We start from the raw sequence: 24,685 nt of genomic DNA on the forward strand, positions 1-24,685 counted from the left end.
CTCAACTCGACCCTAACCCGGTGCCTGGCCAGGCCCCGACATCGAGGCACCAACCTCCACCCAGGAGGTAGAGAGACCACTTGGCAGGTCAATGGAAGAAGGGGTCGTCAACGGCTCTCCTCCGCCAGGTGTCGATCACCCCCGGCCGCCCTGGGCGCTGGCTCCACCCCCCTGCTGGGTGTCTGGACTCCCTCATCCCGGACCTCCCGACCCCCAGGCGCGAGGGTCCGGACATCAAAGGGAACCAGACCTATAACTGGGGCAGCGCCAGGCCAGGAAGGCAGTTGTATCCTGGAGTCGAGAGACACCGAGAAGAACTCATCCTTGACGGACGGCTGGCGCTGCCGTAGCCCTGCCCTGTGAACCATCATCTTGGCCTGCTGGCGCTGCCGCGGCCCTCTGCCTCGTGAAACCATCATCTTGGCCTGCTGGCGCTGCCGCGGCCCTCTGCCTCGTGAAACCCTCATCTTGGCCTGCTGGCACTGCCGTGGCCCTCTGCGTTGTAGACTTCATCCTAGCCAGCGGGCGCTGCTGCGGCCCGACCTTGCAGACTCTTCAGCTCGAGGATTGTGAGCTCCCTTCCGGCCACCTCCTGTACCGACCCGGTACCAAGACTGTCCCGCTACCCCCCTTTTCCTACAGAGACTAGAATTGAGAGGTCCCTCGAGTCCGGTATCTCCTGTATCGCTGATAACCTTGCCGCAAGAACCCTATATAAAGTGTTGATCTTATCCTTGTGTGGTGTCTATCTGTGGGGAGGGAAGTGACCTGTCTGTACGATCGCCGGAGACGGCCCTCATCGGAGGCCTCTCCCCCAGTACTCGGCCGACCCTCTGGGTCCCCTTCTAACAGGCTGAAAAAAGGTGAGACTAAGAATAAAGGAGCCCACATAAAGAACAATGGCTAAGGGCAGCCAGAGGAATGCAGGACACTGGTAAATGCAGTAACCAGAATCAGGAACTCTTCTCAAGGTTTCAAGGATTCAGCAGTGCAGGCAACTGGAGAAGCATGCAGGAGCCTCCAGCAATGGCTGTTGAAGCAAAACATCTGAATACAGAAGCCAGGCTTAAATACCTCCTCCCAGCTCACAGTCATACAGGGTGACTGGAATTCAGAACAGGTGTGAGCTGGCTGCAGCACGGTTCAGGTGAAAGCAGTCAAAGTCCCTCCTCCAGCTCTCCATGACTAAAAGAGTGCCAGGAAACAACCAAAAGGCAGATCTAAAATCCAGAGTGGAACATGAATCGGATCCTTCTTCATAATACAACAGGAATCCATGCAGGGGAGCAGAAGGGCCTGCTGGAAGTGGTAAGACAGAGTTCCAAGTATAATAAGATTCACCAAAAGTCTCCTCTCCAGCGCTCATGCTCGGGCTCAGGTAAAGCATACGAATACCACAATGCATTAGTGATTAATAAGTAATCCCTGAAAAGGAATCAGGAGTAGATCTGATTTCCAAGGGAGTTTAGAGAGTCTTTGATTGAACTCTGAAGTGCAGCACCGGTTCCAAACTAGTGTATACGATAGTAGCAGGCTCACAGAATGTTCTCAAGTCGCGACATCCACTGGCAGGATCGAAGGATCCTGACAGTTTGACTGTGCAAGGTCATGATTTCAGGACTTACATTGGGACATACAGCCCTACCTTATACTTGGGGTCCCAAGGGAATTGATTTAAGATTTCATATGGTTCCAGTTAAGGCGCTTGATCCCAAGAGGGGACAAGCACTCTGCGCCACACAGTTCTTGCATTATAAGCCACTGCCAAGGTTTTTGACCTCTACATCCGGGGGAAGGGCCAGATGTTTGATGGATACGACACAGCTGGCAATGTGCTATAAAGGGGTCACAAAGTTTCACGTAGAACAATTAATAGGTACCCAAGAACGCAAGCCAAGAATTAAGTTAGCCCATGCACATTGATCTGTGTTGCAGAGGCTTGGAGGAACATGCATGTGGGATGTTCTCTTGAAGAAACATAATTGCCTTGATGCACTAAGAAGTGAGTTTCCCCAAGCTATAGTCTCATCATTGTGGGTTGGGGTTCAAGTGTGCATCTACTGGCCATCAAGGTCCTGTGGTTTTCAAGGGTGTCTCTTAGGGGCAAAACCAGGGTTTTCAGGACCATCTGTGGGGCCATCGCCAGGACATTCACTGGTCAGGACACTCCTGTTGTCAGAGAAACAACGTCGGGGAGAGGAGTTGGTCTAACGGCTAGGGCGGTCGACCTCGAAGCTGGGGAACTGGGATCGAGTCTCGGCAATGACGCTGAACATCCTGTGATTCTGGGCAAATCACTTAATCTCCCCGTGCCCAACAAAAATGAATGTGTCCTCATGTAATGCAACTGGTGCTATGTAAAGCACTCTGATACCTTGTTCGTGCTATATAAAATTCAGTAAAATTAAAAATTAAATTAAAATTAAAGTTAGGCTGGCAAATGGGCACAGGAGCAGGGCACTCAGTTGATACCTTTAAACCTGGCCCCAGCCTTGAGGCGACGGGCAGCACGCACCTCAGTCATCCAGGAAAAGGTAGTAACGAGTGACACAGGCCCTTATTTAAAGCTGACTTTATTTATTCAGTCTTCTGGGGAACTGTGTAAGGTCCCAGCCACCATTAGGACTCTTGGTGAACAGCCAATTAGTAAATTGGGCTCATTTTCAGATATTCTCTCAAGAAGTGCTGACCTCTGCTTTAGCAAGACTTGCATTCCATCCCCAGCTCAAAAACATATCAGATGATATGTGAGGAGGGTTCTCATATGCATTCTGGCTTGGGGGTATAAAACTTAAGCAGCCCCCTACTTCAATAAGGGGCTACTTCATCAGACACATCTCACCACTCAGAGGAAATAAATAGCCCTTTTATAGGGCTGCATGTGTTTATCTAGTGGGGAGAGTTTGTGCCTAGAGGCACAGTAAAAAGATTTACACCAAACACATAGATAGTCAGCCCATAGCAATGTAAGGGAGAGCAAAAACTGAGGTAAAAATCAACATGGGATCTATACACATGCTGGTTGGGAGAGCAGCAACTCATCGCTGCAGACTTTTGTCCCATCAAACATCACTTCCAATAAGCGTGTGTAGGAGGGGTCACTCTCATAGCCGAAGGAATCCTCATACATTGGTCAAGTTAAGCGATCTCAAGTTTACAAGCTGTAGGATCCCTGGAGCCCAAACTGTCTTTCTTGCCCCTTGCAGCCAGTGCATTCTCATTGCAAGAATACAGAGCTAGCCTGTAGTGCTGAACTTTGGTTTATATTCCTGTCTTTGAGCTACATAAAAATGAAGGCCAATTTACACAATGTTATGTATCTGCAAACTTTGTGTATAACATAGAATATACAAACAGCGCAAGAACCAGGGAACAATCCAAACAAAGTTATATTTATTCCTAACAGACACTACACTCCACAGGGTGCAAAGATATAAAACAAAGGATTTATTTTACAGAGCTGGCAACAGTGATGGTACTTGTACTTTGAATCTGGGTGAAACAAATGGTTGCTTCTTTGTCACTGAAATGTTCTCTTTCTCTATTCTTGCAAATTCATGCTTACATGACAGATACTGTTCTCAAAGCATCAGTTTTTCATGAGGGAGCTCAGAATGTTGAAGAATTCTGTTGCACGTGGCCCTTTTTGCATGGTCACCTTCACATTTTTAACTTCTGTAACTGATCCTGTGTTTGTTGGCATTAGGACTCTGTGCACTTTTTCCTTGTTCACAGTTGTAAAGTGTGTGTGCTCTCTCCATAAATCATGGTAAAATTGGCATTGTCCTGCTTGGTACATTTAAATTACATGTGAGTCCCTAGAACATGGTACTAAATGTACACAGGGGTTCTAAATTAAATGCTACTAGAGAGCCTTCAGCACTCACTGTGCCCCCACTAAAGTAGCCTTTTAAAATATGTCTCAGGCCTGCCACTACAGCCTGTAGTGCAGCTATAAACTGCTGTTTCGAGCTGGCAAAATTAACTTTTTGCCAGGCCTAAACTTTCCTTTTAATACTTATAAGTCACCCCTAAGGTGGGCTCTAAAGGTTCATAGGGCAGGGTGCATTGTATTTAATAAGTAGGACATGTGTACTTACGTTTTATAGGTCCTTGCAGTGAAAAACTCCTAAAGTTGTTTTTCACTGTTGTAACGCCTATCTCGCCCATTGACTAACATTGAGTTACCTTATTACATTTAATAACTGCTAATTTTGGATTGGGAGAAGATAGAGATATGCTGTCTACACTCGAATTAATTTTAATTTTAAATCCTCTTTAATGGTGAAGTCAGGTTTAAAGTTACAATTCTGAATATGCCACTTTTAGAAAGTTAGCATTATCTTGTCCCAACCATTTGTGTCATGGGTCACAAGCCTGAGAATGGCTCTCATGTTAGGGTCTGTGCATTGCTTCCAGACAGTAACACAAAGGGACTTGGATTTAAATAGGATGGGCCATCATGGAAGGATGATTGGGGAGAGACTATAACCAGCCCCTTTTGCACTTCAGAGCGTTGCCACCTGCCCACAGAAATTAATCTGACACCATGCCTGCCCATCCTTTGTCCCCTCCCGACAGTTTGAAGCCTTGACAGGGGAAGGGGAAGAATGTTTCAGAACCAGATTTGGGGATAGAAGAGTGAGCCCCCCCCACACACACAAAGGCTGGCACCAGATGTAAATAGTGAACTCCCAGAACCACTCCTGGACCTGTGAAAGTTGCAGAAAAAGGACTGCCCAGGTGCTTGGAGTGGAGGAGTGTGGCTCAATGGTTAGAGCGGCAGACCCTGATGCAGAGTTCTGGCCAGGGACCAGGATTCAATTCCCGCCTCAGCTGGGCCTCGGGCTCAAATTTCCTCGGACCTGTTAATTCTCGCCTCGGTGCCTATTCTAATCACGGGCCCCACGCTGCAACTCTGGGCAATAGCTTGCTTAGCCTCCACACCGGCCCCAACAGCGCTAAGGATGCCTGGCTTCACCCTGGGGGTGCCCAGGAGTGGACACTTCACAGGGAAAGCCAGGAGGGGTTCTACAGCGGTATGAGTATCAGCGCCAGGAAGCCGAATAGGCGACACCGCAAGGTGACCGTCCGGTGACAGTGCGCTCTATAAGTACCATGACATTTTCATTTTTTTTTTATTACTGCCTTGCTGTCCGAGAAAGAAGATTAGACCTGCTTGCCTTCCTCTCAGGTTAACCAGAGTGACTATGAAAGTCAGTTGGCTGACTTCCTGTGTGGGCGACAGGAACACAACACGCATCAGAGGTCTCCCTGAAACTGCCTAGCTGATCTGCTGCAACTGGGCCTGCCTTATCCCTGCTGGACTCTGCTGGAGTGTGTCCCTGATGCCCAGGAGGTGCCTCCACAGGTCCTGCATCCTTGGCTGGCATCAAGTGGAAATCCTGAAGTTTGGGTTCCTTGGGACCGCAAATGGCCCAATCACACCAAATCTCTGCCATCGGTAACGACTGCCAATGCATAGCTCGGTGAAACCTGCTCTTCGTGCTGACAATGACAGTCTGCAGTGTCCAGCAACTGCTACAGCAATCACAGCCAATGATGACCGCCAATGTAAACCTATAGCAATGGCCGCCCGTGGCTTGGCAGGCTTTTCGAGCTACATCGATGACCATATGCGATGCCTGACCTGCTCTTTGTGCTACAGTGATGACCACCCATTACGCTCAGCCTCCTCCTCGTGACCTCCTCCAATGCAAACAGAACACTTCACGCCAGACTGAGAAAGTAACTTTTCAGTGGGACTAACCTGGTCCCTGTATCAGACCTACTTTTCATCACGTTTAGCCTAAACATGTAACTTTCCCCAAGCCTACCGTGACCAGATGACAGTGAGTGGTGCATGGTGCTTTTAGGCACTATTTCACTAAAATCTTTTAAATTGCGTGCCTCCAGTTCTACTGATTGTTTTTGTGCCACTCTGGTATCATTTTATTTATTAACATTTACTCAATTTTTCTAGATTGGGTTGTGATTTTTCTTCTGCTGTGTTTTCACTTTATTATTGTTTGTGTGCTGCATAATTACTTTACACATAACCTCTAAGTTAAGCCTAATTGCTTTTGTGCCAGGATACCAGAGGATTAGGCACAGGCGAATTTAGTGACTTTTGTGGTTCACCCTGACAAATTCATCAGTGCTTGATTATATTTGAGTTGCTACTCAATACTACAACTATGTGTGCAAGTTTCGAGAGCACCCCAGTCTGATTAGCGACCATGCAATGTTGATCTGCACCCTCTCCATGATCACGCTCAGGTTAACCCAAATAAAAACAATTGACGAACAGGAGGAAGTAAGTGGTCTACGTAGAATGAAATGGTCTAATGAGATGCCTGCACAAAAGACAGTGGAACTCAAGAAATTTCTTCAATCATGGACAAATAACTGGGCACCAACCCTGCAGCAATGGTCAAACCATATTAAACCAATTTTCAAGAAAACTGTGTCCCACTGAACTCGAGAGGGGGCAACTTTTGAAATCTTCATCTGAACTAAGAACTCTCAAGCAAGACTTGAATGGCCTTCTGAGAAGAGGCTATTGATCACTAATCTATGACATCCGGAATGCGAGAAAGGCCTATAGATCCAAGATCTGGGAAATTCACAGGCAAATTGAGGAAAAACTGTGGACGGAACTTTGAAGCCACAAAACTTAGGAATTCAAATAAGTTTTGATGGTTGGGGCAGAAACAGTAAAATGTAAATAACAGCTCTTGACACACAGGATCTCTGTAGCAAAATGGGCCAACTATGTAACAAACCTGTATGTCCTAAGGGATGAAGGAGAGCTTGTGGAGCCCAAGGGTGCAATAGGTGTCAAACAATGTATGGAAATTCTGAAGCAATGTAATGATAACAACTACAATGTAAACGAACAAGTTCAATAATTGCTTCATTTTGCTTTGCTGGTGCCCCCAGGCCAAACGTGTGTCAGCCAGTATGTTTAAAACAGAAAAAGGAGAACGGGCAACTCTATTAAGTCCACTGTCTAAGCATCGTATTTTGACAAATGATGTCCCAGACAGCTAGAGATCTTCAATATTAAACTCTGTACATGAAAAAGGCCCAATAAATCCGCTGGCCAACTTTAGACTGATTGCACTTCTTGATGTGGACGGCAAGTGTTTTCCCAAAGTTCTAAACTTGGAACTAGAAAAATGGGCCACATCGAGAGCATTAATTCCCATCACACAATCAGGGTTTAGACATGAGAATGGCACTGAGGAAAATGTGGTTATTCTTTCCTCCTTGATCGAAGCCTCAACAAAGAATAATGCTCCACCACTCTATGCAGCATTTATCGATTTCACCACTGCATTCAATAGTGTGGACAGAGCTAGGGTCTGGCAGAAGCTTCATAATTGGGATATCCCTGCCATCCTTCTAAGAAAGAGCTTTTATGAGCCTATATGTAAAGACCTGGGTTAAAGTTAAAGTTACGTTCAATAGAGTAACATCAAAAAAGTTTTTGACAAATCAAGGGCTAAAGCTGGGGTGCATTTTGGCACCCCTGCTGTCCAACCTATATTTGGGAGATAAATAGTGCCCTAGGCAAATTATGAGCATGTCTGTCCTAGTTAGGAGGAGACCATCTCTAATGTTTACAGTATTCGACAGTACAGTATTCGACCATACCGCTTTCGGTATGCAACGATCCCTGGATGCACTGGCCATTTATTAAAATTTAAATAATACCTCAATTAATTCCTCAAAATCTAAAATGATGGTTTGCAAAAATAAAATCATCAACAAGGCCAGATTTTACTTAGACCAGGTGAAATTAGAGCAAGTGTCAAGCATGAAGTCCCTGGGAATTCATTTTAACTAGTGCAGCATAACCAAGCACAGCTCTTGGCATTGGAAGGTGTGTCTATGTTCTTTAACATCAGTTTAAAAAAATGTTAAAAAATCTGGGAGGACTGGAGTTAAAAGCAATGTGCTGTGTCATTGATGCCAAGCTTTTGCCAACATTGACATATGGCATGCTGGTATTTAAGGACCGTCTAACCGCTTGGCTGGACAACACTCAATGCCGGTTCTGCAGAAGATTATTCCAGCTGCCAGACCCCACTCCAATGCACGGCCGGCACAGGTAAGAGCAGTGGAGCGGGCGGGGGTAAGCGGGGTAGGGGGGAGTTGATAGACGATGGATTAGGTAAAATTAAAAAAACAAAAAAACACTTATCTTGTGCTTGCCGCATCACCGACTCCGCGATGCCACAAGCACAATGTAAGTGGTTTGATTATTTTTGTAATTTCACTTTACCTATCCTGTCGACTCCCTCCCCCACCCCACCCCTCCTCACCACTCTTAACTGTGCCGGCCATGCCTGGCCACTCCATCATCTCAAAATCAACTTGAGTTCAGCCTATACAAGCAATTGATTATGGCAAAAGCTGTGTTTCTAGGCCATTATGCAAACTTAAAGGCAGTCCTGAGTGGAATGCGTAGGGAACTGATATGGTTGAGCATGCAGGATAAAAAGTTCCAATAAAAGACCTACACGAGAGACTCAATTGAATTTTTAGATTTGCAAGAAATCTGGGCCTTAAATTTGCCTCCAAATCCTTGTTGCTATAATATTTGTAAAGAACGCAAATGCAATATCTTTTGTGGATGATCAACATGACTTGGAACTGAAGGCCCATTCAGATATGTCTGCAAACTTTTATCCATCTACCGGGAAGGTACTGTACTTATCCAGCCCTCTGAGCCTTGCTCAGAAAAAAGACCTAATGGGTGGAATAATACCATTAAATGCCTATAAGTATCGGCGTTTGAAAAGGTCTGTTGCCGTAAATTGCAGACTGTGTGACTACAAGCAAGAATCGTTGTCGCACATATTGTGCCGCTGTAGTGGCTTGAAGAGTCTTTCAGCTAAAAACCTATATTTATTTAGGATTAAGGCAGTGTTAAACAGCGATACAAATGTGTTTGAGTGAGGACAATGCACAGTTACTGTTACGTTTTTGAAGTTTATCAATGCTGCTTACAAGATAAGAGCGCTTCCGTTAGATAATGCCGTATTTCTATCTTGTGGCTAAAATCTTTAACCATTTTTTTTGTATTTTTAATGAATAAAGTCATTGTCATTGTTATTCTTACCATCGCACATTGCACTTTATTAAGTTGCCTCTATATGATGCTGTCTTTTTTTTATCCTTATGCACTTTTTTGTGTGAATAATGGTACAGTTACTATAACTATCCCTGAGTAGCAGAGGATTACTAAAACGTTCCTTATAGAAAGTAGGTTCGGGACTCATTTGGCACAGATGTGTCATATGCAGTGTGGTTTTATTATCACATTTAAGTTTGTATCTTGTTTCTATATATGCTTGTTAAATTGTTATGGTTTAGATAACTGAAAACATTCACATTTACTAACTCACCTTGACAAGAATTATGGTTGTTGCCTAAGTGGGGCTTTCACCCCCCTCTAACAGTAACCCAATATCTTACAAATTCTAAATATGTTGCATCTCTTTTTAAGTTCTGATGTATTAAATTGTGTGCCTTCTGTAGAGGCACAAACGTAGTAAATATGGTATGTACAGTACTGTTCTGCTGGCCATTTCTTGATGGAAGGTGATTCATCCAGAGCCATAAAGGGGTTGAACACAGAGTAAATCTGAAATTGAAGGTGCCATAAGAAAAGAAGCACATCTCATATTAAAAGAAGTGTGGACTTCTAAACTTGGCTTTTGATGAGTTGTAGTGGAACAAAACCTGCCATTCTTTAGTATAGTTAGTAAGGCCACCATTCAGAATTGCCCTGTAATCCCATTTTGGTCCAAAACAGCCAAATCAGGATTACAAGTGGTGTGGCGTTACCACACATGGTATTGCCAGGCGTGGTAGTGCATAACTTTTTTTCAAGGGACAAATCCATCGGATCACACCTGAAGGGCTTATTAAAACTTAGTGGTTTACAGAAACACCAATTCCCATGTTATTCCCTATTATATAAGGATATATAGTGGATTAACTTGTGATTTTACAGATTGCCAGAACCTGACAGTACAAGCACCCCTGACATACTCACTATTCCGTGTGATAATTACTGCCCCATGACGAGGAACTAGGGCTTTATCTTTGATTTCAAAAAGCTCTAACTTATATCGGACATTTAGCGGGAAAAGTGGGAAAAATTGCCTAAATCCCCTGAAATCCGCAAATTAGGTGTGAATCAAATTAGTGCTGTGCAGGGTTCATTTCCTGGATCAGTGGTTCTTAACCATTTGAATCCTGTGGACCCCCATTTAATCATAACAGGAACCTGGGGACCCCCCTGAATCATTATCGGAATCCAGGGACCCGCACTTAGGGGGTCATTAGGATGGCGGATTTCCCGCATACTCCGGGCCGGCGGAAGCCACCGCCGGCCCGGAGTATGCGGGAAATCCGCCGAGGAGGCCTGAAAGACCCACCGCCAAATCAGGATGGCTGGTGGGTCTCACAATCCGTCCGCCGCTTTTCCGCCGCGGTCGGAAGGCGACCACGGCGGAAAAGCAATAACATGGCTGGCGGTGTCTATCAGACACCGCCAGCCATATTAGGATGCAGGGTGAGTCATGCTTTTCCGCGGCGGCTTTTCCGCCGTGGAAAAGCATACGGACAGTCACTTTGGGGGCCCGTTGCGGGCCCCCTGGGTGAAGGTTGCGTGGGGGGTGCACATGGGGGGTACCTATGGTACCCCCCTGCCCTTGCGTGCACGAAGCGGCAGGCACCGCGCGGTGCCTGCCGCTTTGTGCATGCAAATGCACACCTTTCGTTTTTTGCATTGCGGCAGATGCTGCTTCAAGCAGCATCCGCCGCAATGTAAAACATACAGGATGTGACCGCCAGGGTGGCGGTCACATCCTAATTGCTATGGAGGGACCGCCGCTGCCCATGCGGACGGTCCCTCCAACTCAGGGGTGGCGGACGGACGCAAGTCCGTTCGCCATCCTAATCGGCCCCTAAGTCATTACTGGAAGCCGGGGACCCTGGACTAAGCATTTTGGTGATTTGAACCTCAAAACAACGCCCTAAAAATACAGAAACAGGCATTCATCAAACAAATACACAAATGGTGAGATATTTTATTTATTTCACAAACAAATATATATATATATATATATTTTTTTTTAATTTTAAGAGAAGGTTGGATATATTCTAAATTGAATTAAGGCCACTCATTGCCCATGCTATATTCTTCTTGATGCACTTGCATTGATCCCACAAAATAATATGTTACTACTTAAAGTTTAGCATATCATTCAAATTCCTTTACCTCTACACAATGTTTAAAGGTGTTCAGCTTTACATTTTGCTTCTTTTATTTATATATACTTAATATTATTTAATTTTCTAAGCCGTCACAGACACCCTGAGTAGGCTTCATGGACTCCCAGTGGCCCCTGGACCACAGGTTGAGAACCACTGTCCAAGATTTTTGAGTTGCTGCTTTTCCTTCATCCTGGAGTTATAAGAATTTGTGATCCTACCACAGTGCACCTCCTTGAGAGAGCTAGAAATATGCTGCATGGAACCCCACATTAGTCGTTCAGCTCCTATTTTGTTTTTGGGTTTGAATGCAGTTTTTGCGAGGAATACTTTAAACAAAGGCTCCCGGAAAAGGAAAAAAAGTGCTTGGTGGGAACAGTATCCCCTGGCCCATTCATCTTGCCCTCGCTTTCTAATACATGGACCGAGGGTTTTCTCCCAGACAAGTGCAATATTAATATTGACCTGCCAAAATATTATGGGCAAAATATTACAAATAGGTAAGTATAGTTCTACTATTCCTAACTGCCTTGGTTACATAAAAATGTTCAAGGTTCATAGATTTGTTTTTAAGAATAGTAAATCTGCACTAACCTACGTTTGACAACCTTCATTATATTGGGGCAGTCGATATTTCGGCCACATACAGCCTGATTCATCAAAGTCCCGTTTTGCGAGTCTGTAATAGCGATTCATAAGGAATCGCTATTAAGGGCATGCAAAACGGGATTCATGTAGGAATTGCAAATAAAATTGCGATTCCTACACCTTCCTTATTTGCGATTAGCAAATTGCTAATCGCAAATAAGGATGCGATTTCGAGGGTGCCAGGGGTGTCCAAAGGACACCCTGTAGCACCCCTGAAAAGAAAATGTACACATGTGTTGCGCACACACATGGCCAAAGGACATGTGTGTGTGTAACATGCAACTTAGAAAAATGCACTGAAGTGCATTTTTCTAAGTATTTCGCTATTTACCACGAAGTTACAATTCGTGGTAAATAGCGGCCAGTAATAGCGAATTCGCAACAAATAAATGGTTAATGAATTGCATTTAAGGAATCTCAAATAGAGATTCCTTAAATGCAATTAATGGCAAATATGCGATTTCGCTATTAGCGATTTTTGCATTTGGGATGATGAATCCCAAATGCAAAAATTGCGCGTCAAAGGGCCAGATTCTGAGAATCTGGCCCTTTGCGAGCCGATTTTTCGTTGATGAATCTACCTGTTAATTTTGGTAGGTAGATATTTTTGTACTCAATATTCTGATGTACAACTCTTTGAAAGTCAGGCCTGGGTCTCACAGTCATTTCACACCACACTGTTTGCACGAGAAGAATCTAAGCATTCAAAGAGGGCATTTTCCTCTATCAGAAACAAATGTGAGCCGATTTTTTCCTTAAAAAGCCAAGAACTTCAAAACGCAAGTCAGCCACTTTCTTTGCCCCATGTTCCTTAGTCATTGAATTGAGAGACCTCAGCAAAGATGCTCCTCAGAGCATGTGCTCCTATAGCCCAGGTGTGTAGAAACATCATAACCTGGAGAGTCACTCTGTGGTAGAATATGTGAGGGTGTGAGGCCTGGGAAACTCCTCTCTTACTGTATCAGGCTTCTATCTGCATTTGTTTTTGTTGTATTCCTTTGCCTATATCTCCCAACCATGCCCTAATAAGCATACTTCTAGTTTTCATGTCCCTCCCTGTGGCCGTGCTCGAATCAATGCACTGAGCCGTAGCCCGTGATTGGACAAGATGACAATAGATTGACCATCCGACCAATCAAACACAGCCCCAGGGCAGAGACTCCCATTCTGGAAACTATTGATTGACCCAGCACCGGGTGGTTGTTCCCAGAGGGACAGACACCGCGCCTAGGGGGTGTTTGTCTCTATAGGGCACAAGCGGTGGTATTGTTCTGCGCACCAAGCAACGCCAAACGGAAATGATCTGTGGGTAGGTTTAGAAGCCAGTCTGGATAACAATAACAGAAGTGGTGACTGTGGCTTACAATGGATGAGTCTTGGATCCCACTTGAAATCCACAGGGCTGAGGTTGCATGATTTTGAGAACAAACAATTCCGTCTCCTACAAAATAACCAGTGGTGGCTGGCTTGGACCGAGGGCGGTAGGGCAGGGGCACAAAATTAATTAACAAAATAGACTTACCTAACTTGTAGCGCTAGGTCCTACACCCTCGGGTGTCCTCTGGTACCTCCGGTAGCAAGAAACTGAACTACCCAATCTTGGTGCTGCTCTCACAGCATGAGAGCAGCACCAGGATTGGATACAGAGGGCTCTCTTAACATTCCTAAGAGCACTGGAGGCCTGCGCTTTCTGTAACCCAACTGTCTAGGACAGCTAGGTTAGAGAACTTTAAAATGCGCATGTCTGGCTGGCCGTGACAAAATGGCCGGCCAAAGAGACATGCGCATTTTAAAGCGTACAGCTCCCTGCTGCTGCCACTCGGCAGCAATGGCCCCATCCCATCTCGACACTTAGTCCAGAATGGATTGCTGAAAAATAAAATGGTAATAAATAAACTTATTACCATTTTATTTTTCAGGTCTGGGACTTGAGGGGCAGTGCTCCTCCGCTCAAATGGAGGAGCTGCCTCTGATAATAACTCTGTATCACTGCACTGCTCGTCCGGTAGTGTACCTGTTCTGTGTGAGGAAGGATTGAACTGCTGCCGCCTGTGATCTACCTGGTCTGTGTATGTGAGGGATGTGTGTACTGCTGCTGCGCCTACTCTGTGAGGGAAGTTTACTCTGCTGTTGAGCGTAGCCTGCACTGCTGCTGCTACTGCTGGCAATGCTGTGCTTCATTTACGTGTGAACAAATCTTGCATTGCTGTTGCCTGTGATTTACCAGTTGCAGTGTGTGAGGGAAGCTTGCACTGCTGATGCATGTGAGGTATTGGCTCTGTGTATGAGGGAGGTTTGCACTTCTTCTGCGCGTATACACCTGTTCTGTGTGTGCCTGCTGGAAACTGAGGCTGCCTGTATCTTTTTGTATCTAACTTAGGAAAGCATGCATTACTGCTGTCTGTGCTGTACCTTTTCCTCTCTATCTGATTTCAGTTTGTCTCTCTCTACATGAAGCTTGCATTGCTGCTTTTGCTCTCTGTTTTCTGGGTGTCTCTCTCAGACGTAAGTTTGCACTGCTGCTGCCTTTGATGTTTCTGCTTTGTCTCTCTGTTTTCTGTGCAGGGGCACAGCTTGTGATACCCCCCCAAACAAATGCAATCTTGGCTTGATGGGTCTGTGGGCCCTTAGTCGGGTCTGCTATGTGTGCATCGGTTTTTCTTGACATCCTGATTTCACTATGGGGTTTTAACTTGTTCATTTTTTGGGGATCAGGAACATCCAACATGACGGCTGGCCGTCAAACTTTTCCAGTTTTTAAATTTTTTTCCAAAACAAGCTCCAAAGTGAGAGTTAGTTTTTGAAAAATAAAACAATGACTCCCCAGTTTTTTCCTCACGGCGTGGGGGACTTTTTCGCTTTTTTAATGTCCCTAAATGGACAGTAAAAAAAAAAAAAGCCATCTGTCCATCAGGGCCGGACTGGGAACAGAAACCGGCCCTGGCAAACTGCTCAGCAGTCTATATAACTTGGATGGAACAAAGACAACATTAAAAGACACCACAAAAACCCAGTCAACATGTGACGTTTGCTTACTGCACTTTTAGGGCCTCATTTACAAGCCTTTGACACACAGCAACGCAGCAGGCCTTCCTGCTGCACTGCCGAGCTTCTAAAGAAAAGGGCAGGAATGTGCCGTATCCACACGATACAGCTCATTCCTGTCCTTCTCCCCTGGTGCACAAACAGCAGCCGAGTGCCAATGCAGGCCCCCTTGAATCATGTTGCAAGGATGCCTGCGTTGTGGGGATGATTGTATTTGTGCAGGAAGTGACACCTTCCTGCACAAAAACAATCATTGATGGCATTTTCCTCTTTCTATGCAAGCTGCAGAATGCAGCATGCATAGAAAAAGGAAAAAACAAGGGGAAATAAAAGTATTTCTCCTCTTTGCACCACTCCTAAACCCTTGCCTGGGGAGGCATGGAAAACAGACGCGTTTCCAGGTTTACGATGCCTCATAAATCTGGGATTGCTTCACATTCCATGGGTGTTGCGTGAGAACACCCACATCAACACCCTTGGAATGCCCCTTTCACACAGTGTTCTGCGTAAGAGGCACATATTTACATGGCAATGACAAGCCATGGGGTCCTGCAAGTATGCTGCGGCACATTGCGACAGCGGAGAGTAAAAAAAGTGATGCTCTGGCGGCACAAAAGTGCCGCTAGCTTAGTGTTTCAAATTTCACATGTTTGTTGACTGGGAACAGTGAATAAATGCCAATTTAGATATGTGTTACCTATTTTTAATGGTGACCCTCTCTTTGGTCTCTTCCCTCTCTCCAGTCTGCCGAGATGGACGAAGTGTCTTGGAGTATGCAGGCTGGGAATGCGTACCTCCTGGTGTACTCGGTCACAGACCGGGCCAGCTTCGAGAGCGCCTCAGAGCTCCGTATCCAGCTGAGGCGGATACGCCAATCAGAGGACATTCCCATCATCCTGGTGGGGAACAAGACTGACCTGGTTCGAAGCCGGGAGGTCTCTGTGGAAGGTGAGTGTGGTCTGCCCCTGGGGTCGAATGGACTCGCCCCGGCCATGTGTACCAAACTCTTAGGTCTGCTTTGCCATGTTTCGGCCATTTCCAGGGTCTCGCTAAATCTTCAATGCACCTTCTTCAGGCCAAGCCCAAGCTTTTCCATTTATGTACCTGTGCAGGATAGATACTAAAACCAATTCACAATCTAGGGTCCTAATAACATAAAAATACCAAATCCACTCTCACCCCCTGTACTCTCTCCTTCTTCACCACCATCAAGCAGGCGCCCACCTTTTTGACAGTTCATATAGGGTCTTGCAACATTGGATCCATCCTTGCCTGTCTGTGTGTCCCAGCCCTCTACAGTGCAGTTTCAGGAGGTGCTGCTGCTCCCTATCTTTCCTATGTTGAGTTTCAGCGCAGGCTAATGGAGCACATTTGCCTGTGCTGGAATGTCCTGCAGTATGACGGATGTGCAAGACGAGCATGGCAGAAAGTTCATGAGGGGCATTCATTTGAGCCATGAAGCACCCTTCTCATAGCCTGTTTGGAAGCTGCCAGGCTTGGGGAAGCAAGAATGAGAATTCTTGCAGCCACGCAATGGGTAATCCTAGCCACCTGGCAAAATGGGCATTTCAGCCTTCCTCTAACCCCACCCTGTGGCACGCCAATGCACCTAGATGCTGAAATGTATGCTGACCAAGCTTGTTGAGCATAAAGGGCCTTTGACCACTTTAGTTAATCAATGGTCCATATGTCTGATTACACTTTTATAAAGTTATCTATCCTTTCACTTCACAGCCCTTTCTCTTATTTCATCAAATGTTCCTTCAATGTGAGTTTGCCATATTCAGCTATAATTGAGATTCTCCAGTCTTTGATAAATGTCACCCAGCCCTGCAGACACCTTTGCAAGATCCCCACACATCAATTGATGGCCAATGCCTTCTCTTTGTGTAGGTGATTCAATTCTGCGCCCAACCACTAATGGCTGTGCACCATCATATAAAAGCTTCTACTTTCCCATTAAAATTAAAAAACATGATTTTTTTTATATTTGTTTGTGAATTAGGTAAAATATGTCATCATTTGTGTATTGTTTTGTTGATCAAATCATTGAAATTGCTTAGGCCGGGGTCCCCAGCTTCCAGTAACGCCAATGTGGGGTTCCATAGATTCCAGTAATGATTAAGTGGGGGCAGCCGCGGTCAGGTAAGTAAACATATAAATAAATAAAACAAATTTTGTTGAGCGCACTGCATCACCAAATGCGATGCAGTGCACGCAACGAAATTCGTTTTATTTATTTAAATGTTTACTTACCTGTTAAACTCCGTGATCCATACATTACTACCCCCCCACCCTGCCCCTCCCCCTCCCCAAGTCACCGCCCTGCAGGAACTCCTACTGCCGACCGAGACTGAGTGGGGGTCCATAAAAGTCAAAACTCAAAAGGCTAGAACCGCAGAGCTAGAAAAAAAGACAAAGAACAACACAGACTACAGGAACACATATTCAAAAGCAAAGGGCAATTTAGATGAGAGAACAGACCTAGAAGAACAGGACCGAAGATATCGCAAAAGAAAAGTCAACAAAGGATATTGACTGCGTTATAAATCTGATGATCAGAGAAAAGAGCAGAGATGAAAGGAGTCAGGGGTAGAAGTTGCGTTGGAAAGCTGCTGGGTGCAGAGGAACAGAGGTGGTGAGAGCAAAAGCTGGAAATGGTAGGAAAAGGGCACAATTGACAGAGGTTGACTGGCAGGTTGGAGGCAGAGAGGAAGGTCTGGAATCGGATAAAGCAATGTTAGACGGCCCTCCAGTAGACACAGGTCCTGACACATACAAAAGAGTAGATGGCTCAGCCCTCCAAGTGAGAGCCTTCATTATGGAAGTTCTAGCAAGCATTGGGCCTTTGCCCCTTCCAGGAATCTTATTACAAGTTGCGCAAAGTTGTATTTCTGCCCCGTTTTGGCGGCAATGCCTCTAGTCAGGTTTACAAGTTGTACCGAATCCATGCCAGTATTATCAGGAGATTTCACAATTGGTATACCATCTGCATCTGGTCACAAAGTCCACCTATATAACTATAAAGCAGATGAAATATGTGACCGGATAAGCACCTGGATTTGAGAAAAAAATCCCAGTAACTGTTCTGGTAATTCTGGGTGCAGCATTTTATTCCCCATTCCAGGTTTTTCATCATCCACTAATGGGTTGATAATGGTAGTATTGGTGATAACAGGCAACTCATAATGGAGTCAAAACCGTGTCCAAGCAATTGCACATCCAGGGTGGTGGTCATGGGAAGTGGCTGCACAAAACAAGCCAGAGGTATGAGTTGTTACACCTACTGCTCATGGTCTTTGAGTGCCTCGGGCCACCATACCTTTGACTTCAATACCTTTCTCTGTAAAACCCTTAAGTTCTCCCCAGCCATCCTCTCTTGTGTTTCTCCCTTGTGCATAGCCTTTTATCAAGTTTTTTTCTTATCCAATTAATTTATACTGCTTATCTCCCCTCTTTCCCCGCAGAGGGCCGAGCCTGTGCCATGGTCTTTGACTGCAAGTTCATCGAGACCTCAGCGTCTCTACACCACAACGTGGCCGAACTCTTCGAGGGTATTGTCCGCCAGATCCGTCTGCGCCAGGACAGCAAGGAAGCCAACGACAAGCGCCGGTCCATCTACAGGCGCAAAGAGAGCCTCACCAAGAAGGCGCGCCGCTTCCTGGACAAACTGGTGGCCCGAAACAACAGGAAAGTGGCCATGAAGGTACGCTCCAAGTCCTGCCATGACCTCTCGGTCCTCTAAGCAGCCACTATGTCCATGTTCAAATAATATCCTGGGAGGGTCCTTCCAGAAACTTCTCTGAGGTACAAATTCAGGATCCCCGCTTTGTTCTTCGCCTTTTGACTGAGTGACTATCTATGCAAAAGATGCTGCGGATGCAGATATCTTCCAAACTGTCTTCTTCAAAAGTATGCCAGCCGGAGCGAACTATGAACTGGTGAAACACATGAGGCAAAGCTGCCAGGGCCATCAGAAGCAAGTCTAGAACCTTGAAAGACCCCTGCCTTGAGCTAGGCCTCTGCTGCTCAACCTAGACCCTAATTCCTTGGGAGGCTCCCTCTATTCAGGAGATGTGTTCAAATGGACCCTCGGACATTGCTAAAGTGGTCTAGCGCCCCCTCTGGTGCCACCATGTCCTTCTCACCATCTACTGGGGCACAAGTGGATTTTTTTTCTGAATTACGCTTTCATTTTATTCAGCCCTCATCGGCTGTTGCCTCTTTGGAGAACCTTTATACCTTTATACTGGGGGATTCTGAGGAGCACTGTTGGAGCGTGTGCTCTGAATTTATGGAATGGGGGGTGGAGGGATTAGAGCTTAAGACAGTTCCATACCAAGGTGTCCTCAATGGAAAGGTTGAGAGCTGTGCCTATGCAAACAGACACAGAAGGAGGATCTATGTGCCTGTGCAGAGACTGAAAGATACCATACTTGTAACTATGCCTTAGTAACATAGCAACACTCTGTGGTCAAGGTGCTCCCAGGTTTCAAAGGCAACATGAACCTGCAGGAGATGGGATATGGCCCATCATGTAGGGTGCAGATAGTGAACAGCATCAGCAGAGACCTCATACAGGAAATGCTGACAATAGGACAGTGTTCTCATTAACAGGGAACTGTAACATTCTATAGGATGGGAACCAGTTACAGGGACTGCTGGCCATCTACAGAAACATTGACCTGTTACAGGGACTTCTGGCCATCCACAGACACAGTTACCTGTGACAGGGACTACACAGACACATTGATATGTCACTGGGACTGCTGGCCGTCTACACACACACATTGATATGTCACAGGGACTGCTGGCCATCTACAGACACATTGATATGTCACAGAGATTGCTGGCCGTCTACACACACACATTGATATGTCACAGGGACTGCTGGCCGTCTACAGACACACATTGATATGTCACAGGGACTGCTGGCTGTCTACAGACACACATTGATATGTCACAGGGACTGCTGGCCGTCTACAGACACACATTGATATGTCACAGGGACTGCTGGCCGTCTACAGACACATTGATATGTCACAGGTACTGCTGGCCATCTACAGACACATTGATCTGTTACAGGGACTGCTGGCCATCTACAGACACATTGATATTTCACGGGGACTGCTAGCCGTCTACAGACACATTGATACGTCACAGGGACTGCTGGCCAACTACAGACACAGTGACATGTCACCGGGACTGCTGGCCGTCTATAGACACATTGATATGTCACAGGGACTGCTGGCCGTCTACACACACATTGATCTGTTACAGGGACTGCTGGCCGTCTGCAGACACGTTGATATATCACAGGGACTGCTGGCCGTCTGTAGACACGTTGATATATCACAGGGACTGCTAGCCGTCTGCAGACACGTTGATATGTCACAGGGACTGCTAGCCGTCTACAGACACGTTGATATGTCACAGGGCCTGCTGGCCGTCTACTGACACACATTGATATGTCACAGGAACTGCTGGCCGTCTGCAGACACATTGATATGTCACAGGGACTGCTGGCCGTCTGCAGACACATTGATATGTCACAGGGACTGCTGGTTGTCAACAGACACATTGATATGTCACAGGGACTGCTGGTTGTCAACAGACACATTGATATGTCACAGGGTCTGCTGGTCATCTACAGACACATTGATATGTCACAGGGACTGCTGGTCGTCTGCAGACACATTGATATGTCACAGGGACTGCTGGCCGTCTGCAGACACATTGATATGTCACAGGGACTGCTGGCCGTCTGCAGACACATTGATATGTCACAGGGACTGTTGGCCGTCTGCAGACACATTGACATATTACAGGCACTTTTGGCTCTCTACAGAGACAGTGACACGTTACAGAAAGTGCTGTCAGTACCTGGACAGTAACACGCTACAGGATAGGCTGGCAGCTTTACAGGAAATGCTAAAATCAAAGGCAAGGTTCTGTATACAGTGGATGATACAATTTTACGAGGGCGGTAAACTGTTACAAGGAATGAGGGCAGCGGGGCCAGTTCTCTGTGTGCATGCCAGTGCCAACAGCATGGGAAGTGCTCTGTGTACATGCAGTGCTGGCAGTAGTGACAGTGCTTTGTGTACATGCAGTGCTGATAGCAGGGGCAGTGCTCTGTGTACTTGCAGTGCTGATGGAGGGGGCAGTGTTCTGTGTACTTGCAATGATGAGAGAAGGGGCAGTGCTTAGTGCATATGCAATGCTGACAGCAAGGGGGTTATTTGTGTACACGCAGTGCTGACAGCACAGGCAGTGCCCAGTGTATATGCAACAAGAGGTTCAGGTAGAGAAGTCACAGAAATGTTGCAACTTATTGTATAAGGTTACAAGAATCAGGGAAAAGAAAGGGCGAGGGGGAAAGGAGGGAAGGGAAGAAGAGAAGCCTATACAATCATATATTGAGAATAAATTTATACAGATTTCAAAAAAATGTTAGAATTTATTACATATTGGGAAAGATATTTAAAAGGACAGTATTATTCCGTCCACGCTTCTACCTGAACCTCTTGTTGGGTATATCAATTGTTTGTCCCTGGTTCAGGGTTGTTGGACTGCCCCTGTAGCTTTGTATCAGTGTATATGCAAGGCTGTTAGCAGTAAAAGTACACTTATGTGTACAATGCTGATTGCAGGGGGTGGTCAGAGTAGATGCAATGCTCACAGCAGGGTCAGTAATCTGTTGCAAGAAATGCTGTCAATAAGAGCAGTACATTCTAAAGGGGTAGTTGCAAGTCTACTGGGAAAGTGATATGTTGTAGTGGTTGCTGACAGTCTAATGGTAAGGTGATCTCTTAGATCATTGCTGTCAGTCTACATGAATAGGGATCTGTAACTGTCATTGCTGTCAGTCCACAGGAACAGAGAAGAACAAAGAAACAAAGAAGTTACAAAGAAGGTTGACCGCTAGAAGCAGCAGTGATTTGTTACAGCGATTGTTGTCAGTATACAGGTACATCGATTGGTTGCATTGATTGCTGACATGTTACAGGTAAAGTGATCCGTGACATTCATTGCCGGCAGTGTACAGGAATAGTGATGAGCTGTAGTGAAGGTTGCCAGCTAGAAGCAGCAGTGATTTGTTACAGTGATTAGTGTCAGTCTATAGGTAAAGTGATCTCTTACATTGATTGGTGAAATGGTACAGGTAAAGTGTAGGCCTGGAGTCTGCGGAGACCTGCGTAAAAAAACTCTGCCGCACTATGCGGAGTTCCGCAAGTGGCAGAGTGTGTTTGGTCATGCCGTACGCATTGGTTTTTAGTGCCGGGTGTTTGTCATTCACTGTAAAATCAGCGCGTACTGCACCATGCACAGCGCAGGAGGGCGCTATTTCTTTTCTGCCGCTCAAGTAGATTTTCTAATCGAGGGGCAGCTTTTCTGAACGTGAATAGAAGGTTTTCCAACTAGTTCAGAAATCCAACCACCCGCGTTGGGAAATCTTGCCAGGAGGTGGGTTTTCCTCGCTCGTCAATTTGACCTTGGCAAGCGAGGAAAAAACTGATCTACACGAAGCGAAGGTTTTCGGACCTCCGCATGCTCTGCGGAGTGCAGAAAGTGCTGCAAACTCCACGAACAGAGCGGAGTTCACTGCCCAGGCCTAATAAAGTGCCATGTGCTATTCATTGCTGTCAGTCTTCAGACACAGTGACGAGAGAAGATTGGCAGCAGTGGTCTATTACTGGGAATGCTACAAGTCAGAGCTTGCGGTTATTAATGAGAATACTTCGTGTCGGTTACACAAATGCAACCATGTTTGCCTCAAGACAAATAATTTGTACCTCTGAGAATGTTGTAATTTAAGGAATTATTGAAAAATAGTTACCCAGTTAAGTGAGGGACCCAGAGTATTCTCCAGTAGGACCCTCTAAAGTAGCATTATATTGAGGCTGAAGCTTCATGGCAGGATGGTTCTGAAGCTGACAGATCTGAGGCAGGATTGGCCGATGGCTTTGAGGTAGGATAGTCCTGAGGCTGGCGGCCTTAAAGCTGAGTAGACCTGAGGCCTGCTGTACCAATGCACAATGGCTGCAAGGTGGACGGCTCTGAGGCTGGGCATCTCCAAGAGAGGATGGCTCAGAGGCCTGCAACTTCAAGGCATGGTGTCCTTGAGGCCAACAGTTCTGAGGCAAGATGGCCCTGCGGCAAACAGCTCCGTGGCAAGACAGTACCTGTGACACAAAGCTGTTGAGCTCAGATTCTTCAGCAAAGGATGATCCAGATGCTGAACGCTACGAATCAGGATGGTCTGGCGGTGGAACGCTTAGGACAGAATAGAGCTGGCGCAGTAGGCTCCTCTTGCAGATGGTCCTAAGGTTGGACGCTCTTTGAAAGGATGGACCTGACTGTGGAGGCCATGGGACAGGCTGGTCCTGAGGAGGGAGGCTAACAGTCAAGAAGAGCTTGAGCAAGAGGTTCCTAGACATGAGGTGCAGAGACAAGAGCTCCTCAAAAAAGTAAACCTGAGGCATAGCACCTGGTAGGTTGCTTCCAGGAGGTATATGCCTGAAGCAGAAGGCTCTTGGTCAGGGTGGCTTGAGGCTGGAGGCTCTTCAACAGGATGGGCCTGGGGTTAAATGCATGTAGATAAGAGAAGCCTGAGATTGATGCTTCCAGATAATAGGGGCCTGAAACAGTGGCTCCTCTGCAGGAAGGTCTGATGCAGGTGCCTAGCGACAGGATGGTACTAGGGTTGGACACTTTGAGACAGAAGGTCCTGAGGTAGGGGCTCCTAGACAGGAGGGTCCTGAGACACAAGCCACTGACAAGCTGGCCCTGAGGCCAGTGCTCCAGCTCAAATGGTCTTGGGGCATGGGACTCATGGACAGCATAGGCCTCAGGTGGGAGGCTCTTGGATAGGGTGCACTTGAGGTTGGAGTCCATTGAACAGGCTGATCCTGAAGTGTGGATCTAACAGACTGGGTGGGTTTCAAACAATGGCGTCTAGATAGTGGAGGCTTGAGATGAGTATTCCTAAACAGGAGCATCCAGAGACAATGCCCCTGGACAGGCTGGTCCTGAGTCACTGCTCCTAGACAGGAGGGGCCTGAGGTGGGAAACTCCTCAACAGTGTGGTCCTGAGTTTCCTGTATAATGAGCCGGCCAAGAGCTGAATCTGCAGCACCTTCTTCATGCTCCAAGAGATGTGTATGTCCAGATTGGCAGAACTTCATGATCAACTACTGAACAGAGGTGCCGGAGAATCATGTAAAGTTGTTTTGATTAAATATGTCCTCTTTTTGTAAACTACTGACTTTGTCATCCTTTACACAGGGTTTCAAACCCCAATAGTGATGCTTTCATTATTTACCCAAACCAAGGATGTCTGCAAGGGACTGAGAAGTATTAAAACTGAGTATGCTATGCAAGGACACTGCCTCAGACCTACAGACCTTTGGAAGTAACATCTCAATCTGTAAGGTCAGTTTTCTGCCTATTGCAACAGATCAATGAGCCAAATGTCTTGTGTGAGAACTCACCCCTGACTCCCGAACACCGATGTAACCTGTAACTACGATCTGATGCTCATGTAAAGCGCTCTGATACCTCCGGGTCTAGCCATTGCTATATAAAACCTTCAAAATAAATAAAAAAATTAAATGGTTTTGGAGGGTGGTGGCCATCATGGACTTCAACCCAGGGGATCGTTGGACTGTGGTCAGAATCCGTAGGACCCAATCACCCT

General features: G+C 46.1%; 1 protein-coding gene across 1 annotated transcript in view; it reads left to right on the forward strand.

Moving 5' to 3' along the window:
• The window catches only part of REM1 (RRAD and GEM like GTPase 1), a 47,650-nt gene extending 23,222 nt beyond the window's left edge, over window positions 1-24,428 (forward strand). The window contains exons 4-5 of the mRNA XM_078651737.1: window positions 15,729-15,933; window positions 18,453-24,428. Coding sequence (XP_078507863.1) covers window positions 15,729-15,933; window positions 18,453-18,730 — 483 coding nt within the window. The 3' untranslated portion in view covers window positions 18,731-24,428. The remainder of the gene's footprint in view (window positions 1-15,728; window positions 15,934-18,452) is intronic.
• The last annotated feature ends 257 nt before the right edge of the window (window positions 24,429-24,685 follow it).

The sequence above is a fragment of the Lissotriton helveticus genome, chromosome 7 (genome assembly GCF_964261635.1).
Source record: "Lissotriton helveticus chromosome 7, aLisHel1.1, whole genome shotgun sequence".
Classification (NCBI taxonomy): Eukaryota; Metazoa; Chordata; class Amphibia; order Caudata; family Salamandridae; genus Lissotriton; species Lissotriton helveticus.